Here is a 4,739-nt window from a genome sequence, read left to right as displayed (position 1 = left end):
TTGACTGAATAAGATCTACTCTGATTGGGCGGCGTTTTATCACTGCATGTCCACTGATCTTTTTTTTTTTTTTGGTTTGTTTAATGTTATTATAAAATCAAATAATGCTTTTATAGATAAATAGGGATGTATTTTAATTTTTATAAATTGTGTATATAAATTTTCAAATTAATTTATATATATTTATATATTTTATATTTGTATAGTTGAAGGGACTCAATTGGAAATGGGTTTTGCTTAGCATGAAATTAGAGAAATCAATGGTGACTAGTTGGCTCTCTATGACCAGATAAGTCTGAGGATGATGTGGACAGGGAGGCTCAGCTGCTTGAGTGGCGTCTGACACTCACAGAGGAGAGAAATGCAGTGATGGTGCCCTCTGCTGGCAGTGGAATACCAGGAGCTCCTGCTGAGTGGTACAGCACTGCTACAAACATTCCGAACAATTTGCATTTACACTGAACACTTAAATTAGATAATGTTATAGATAGCTAGTAAACATGTTGTCTGTCAGAGGTTTGAATGATATGTAATGTCAATCCAGTTCTGTGCAGTTTGCTTTTTAGGCAGGTTGTTATAAACCTTAAATGATGTGTTTTAATAAATAATATTTGGATTTGAGGCTTTGTTTGTTAAATGAATGTCAGTATCAGTTAAACATTTTTACAAATGTTTAGTCATGAGTATTTGGCCCTTGGGTTGATTTTTATGTCTTTCTTGGCAGGGTACCAGTACCTGGAATGGAAACTCACATTCCAGTGCTCTTCCTCGACCTAAGCGGTATGTTTTTCCTGCCTGCTTAAAAACAGCAATATTCTCTGCAGAAATGCAATGTCCTCTGTGACCTTTCTTCCACTGCAAGCACTATTTATCTTAACATTCATTTTCACACTTTTCCATCCTGTGTTTCTCTGCTTCCTTCCTCCAGCTGATGACTTCAGCTCTCAGGAGAACCTAGACGTTCCCGAGGCGGGCGGCTGGGACGCCATGCTCAGCTCTGAAGATGAGGATGAATTTTTTGACCTTCAGGTTGTCAAACACTATGATGGAGAGGTGAGAATATGACCTCCGCACTCTCAGGGCTCTCAGAGGCTCCCTAGTTGGTTTTAAAGGAATGTATTAAAAACTATTTTTCTTCCAGGTGAAAGCTGAAGCTTCTTGGGACTCCACCGTTCATGAATGTCCACAGCTGAGTCGAGGTGCTGCCCCAGATCAGAGAGTATACTTGATTATCCGCACCGTGGTTCAGCTCAGCCATCCTGCAGAGATGCAGCTAGTCTTGCGCAAACGCATCTGTGTGAATCTCACTGGACGACAGGTGCGGGATAGCCTACTTTGTATAACCTACACTATCATCAGAACTGTAGAAAAATGTATTTTTACATTTTACATACAGCTGTGCCAGATATTTTTAGTGCTTAGTTGATATAAACCTTATACTTTTTAAGGAATTTCAAGCTTTAGATATAAAAAAATTATGATTTTTATATCTGCCTCAGCGTATTTTTTATTATTTTTTTGGTTTAAACAGGGTTTTGCTCAAAATTTGTTAAGGAGAATGTCCACCAGGAGCACTGTTCCTGGCTGTGGTGTGACCTTTGAAGTCGTCTCCAACATCCCAGGGGTAAGCATACAAAATCTGTTTTCAAAAATATATGTATGTGTGTGTCTATGTAATGCATAATATGAATAATAAATAATGCATAATCTGAATGATACGTGTTTTCAGTGACCAATGACAATATAGAATCATTTCTTTTCAAATTCAGAATAGTGTGGTAACTAAAACTGTTAATTTGTTTTATTGAAATACAGATTAAATAAAAATAATAAAATCTAAATATTAGATGAAAAACTAAATGTTGCTTTGGCAACTAACTGAAATAAAATAAGTTTTAGCTAAAGTACTACAATTACTAAAACTGAAATATATAATTAAAATATATATAAAACAAAACTAATAATAGTCTTATAAATAATTCTAAAATAACACCAATTCAGAATAGAATTGTCAGTAGATTTTAGAACTGAAGCAAGGTGAAAATTTTTGCTGATAATTCTAAAATATTAAATAATATAAATATCATTAGCTCATATGTATCACTGCAAAAATCTCAGCAATTCTTAAAGGCCGTGTTAGTTTGCTATTACCCACAAGAAAGCTGCTCTGATAAAGATAAAGAGTCTGTTTGTTTACGAGCACCTGTCTCTCGGCTATGTATGTCAGCAGGACAGTCAGAGCTCAGAGGACAGGGAGATGCTGGCCCGTGTGGCCGCCAGCGCTGAGAACCCCAAATCGTCAGACAACGAAGCTGCCATAGAGAAGTACCTGCGGAGTGTCCTGGCTGTGGAGAATATCCTCACACTGGACCGTCTGAGACAGGTCACACAGCTACATTTATTAATATAATTTCATCTGATAAGATTGCATTTTTTTGCATTTAATCCATTTGTTAATCCAGTTTTTTGTTTCAGTCTGAATCTTAAAGGAAGACTTTATCTGATTAGTATTGTGGCAGATGTAATTATTCATTTTTCCTTTTAACTGATTCGCAAAGTGTTTGTAAATCACTGTACTTTGGGAGTAAAACAGAGGGGAGTAATATGTTAAGCACAAGACTTAACTCATTCTGTATAAACTTATGCTGTGATACGCAGCAGTATTTTAATTAAAAACATATTTTACTCTATAAATGAAACATGAATGCTGCCAATGCACTTTCCATTTTTTAAACGGTTCATTAAAACAAGCAGTCCTATGAATCATATCACTGAAATGAATGGTGACTTCCCAGTGCTGTCTAGTCCAGTTTTCATCATGTAAATCAGTTTTTTATCATGTGCTACAGGAGGTGGCAGTGAAGGAGCATTTGGCAGGTAAAGGCAAGGGCAGCAGACGCAGTCTCAGCTCTCCCAGCGTGCACCGGGTAAGCGCATCTGCAGCCTTAAAGTCATCTTAACAGACAGAAATGTTAAGAAAACTCAGCATCATCGCAGCCTGGCACATTCTGTATTCACACATCACCTTTTTCTCCTCTAGTTATCTGGAAGCAGACAGGATCTGTCACTAAACTCAGTGCTGGATGACAACAAGGTAAGATTCTAGGGTGAAAATAAGACACATGGTCCACCACAGGAAATGGGTCTTTTTATGTAACCTCTAATATCCAATTTGCTTATGTAAGAATCGATGGGAGAGTCAGCAGGATATCTTTGGGACATCCCCTCAGTTCAGCAAAACACTGCCACGACCTTCCAGACCTCCTACACCACCTACACAGAATCAGGACCCAGAGCAAGGTACGACATAACGGTCACTCTTAAAGTGAGCTCTACAGGATGTATAAGAAAATAATCTTCCTTTCCGTTTCCAGCATGACCCATTCTTTATTTGACTGTCCTTTCAACTTTCAACTCTGTGCTCTCTACTGTAAATGTGATTCATTTCTGACTGACCTCTCATTTCGAACCTGATTTATGAATTTAACAACCAATTATTACAGAGAAAATTCCTGTATCTTTATCAATGGCACAATAGTGCCAGTTCGGGGTTTAAGCCTGCAACCTTTTGGTTATCGCTGAAAAACTCTCCCCGTCTGTTCAACTTCAGCTTCTTTTCACCTCATCTCTTCGTGATCTGTCAAAAAATGTCAGTGTGACATTTTTATGTGACTGTGACTTAATGCACTCCTTTTATATCTTTTCTACATCTGTCTCCGTTTCACCACCGTTGTCGTCTTTCTCCACACCTCTGCCTTGCTGTTTGCCTCCTTCCCAACCCACCCACAGGTTTTTCAGGGCTTGCTGCTTCTTATATCTCCCCAGTCAAGGCCCTGATTCCTCAGATGCCCAAGCTGCTCAAGTCCCTGTTCCCTGTACGCGACGACAAGAAAGACTTGAGGCCTTCTCCACACTCCCAACAGGTCTGGTCATATTTTGGACTCTTTAATTAGTGAACTATGCCTAAAAACTTGCTTTGGTCACCTGGGTGAGTCTTATGAAAACTGTCAAGAAATGTCCAGGTCACATTTAACCCTAAAATCAAAAGGAATTGTTTTTTTAATTATAACAAATAAAAAGAATATATATGCATACATAAAAATATAAAGAATAAACTATAAATGAAGAATTTCTATGGCAAATTGGTATATTAAATTTTGAATTCCAATTATGTATATTATGTAGTGTTTGTTGTAGTGCATTTACTTTATGCTGATATTATATTTATCCCAAAAACCAAAAGGAACAATTTAAAATTTATAATAAATATGAAGAGTATATGCATGCATAAAAATATAACAAACAATAAATAAAGCATTTTTAAGGCAAAGTAATATATTAAAATTTGAAGTCCAGTTATGTATATATTAGGGCTGCACAATTAATCGAATTTCTAATCGCAATTACAATTACGGATGCCACAAATACATAATCGTTCAAAGCAGCAATTAATCGTTCAAAGTCCACTTATGTTATTCTGTATGCTTAAGATGATTTTTTTATTTCTACATGTTATCTTAAGGGTTTTTCTATTGTTTTAATTTTAGTTTTAGTATAACATTATAATACCATTAATATATTTACCTTTTTATTTAAAGAGAAACCAATCAGATGTATAGTTGACATTTGAGGCTTAAAGGGGTCCTATTATGCTCTTTTACAAAGTCTTGATTTTGTTTTGGGGGTGTACTAGAACAGGCTCTCATACTAGGTTGTTCGAAAAACACATTATTTTTTAA

The 4,739-nt window shown here is 36.4% G+C and overlaps 1 protein-coding gene across 5 annotated transcripts in view; it reads left to right on the top strand.

The window, feature by feature from the left end:
- The window catches only part of LOC107693111 (kinesin-like protein KIF13B), a 54,463-nt gene that overhangs the window by 40,388 nt on the left and 9,336 nt on the right, over positions 1-4,739 (top strand). For 3 of the 5 annotated variants that reach the window (XM_016492367.1, XM_016492369.1, XM_016492366.1), the window contains 10 exons: positions 290-416; positions 725-780; positions 929-1,053; positions 1,142-1,318; positions 1,532-1,624; positions 2,228-2,383; positions 2,850-2,927; positions 3,041-3,094; positions 3,186-3,300; positions 3,790-3,923. In XM_016492367.1, the coding sequence (XP_016347853.1) occupies positions 290-416; positions 725-780; positions 929-1,053; positions 1,142-1,318; positions 1,532-1,624; positions 2,228-2,383; positions 2,850-2,927; positions 3,041-3,094; positions 3,186-3,300; positions 3,790-3,923 (1,115 nt within the window). The remainder of the gene's footprint in view (positions 1-289; positions 417-724; positions 781-928; positions 1,054-1,141; positions 1,319-1,531; positions 1,625-2,227; positions 2,384-2,849; positions 2,928-3,040; positions 3,095-3,185; positions 3,301-3,789; positions 3,924-4,739) is intronic. The other 2 variants (XM_016492368.1, XM_016492370.1) reach the window with 2 other exon arrangements.

Source organism: Sinocyclocheilus anshuiensis, unplaced genomic scaffold, assembly GCF_001515605.1.
Source record: "Sinocyclocheilus anshuiensis isolate Anshui unplaced genomic scaffold, SAMN03320099.WGS_v1.1 scaffold222, whole genome shotgun sequence".
NCBI lineage: Eukaryota > Metazoa > Chordata > Actinopteri > Cypriniformes > Cyprinidae > Sinocyclocheilus > Sinocyclocheilus anshuiensis.
The sequence above is the reverse complement of the archived record's forward strand: the minus strand, read 5'-3'. Positions and strand labels throughout refer to the sequence as shown.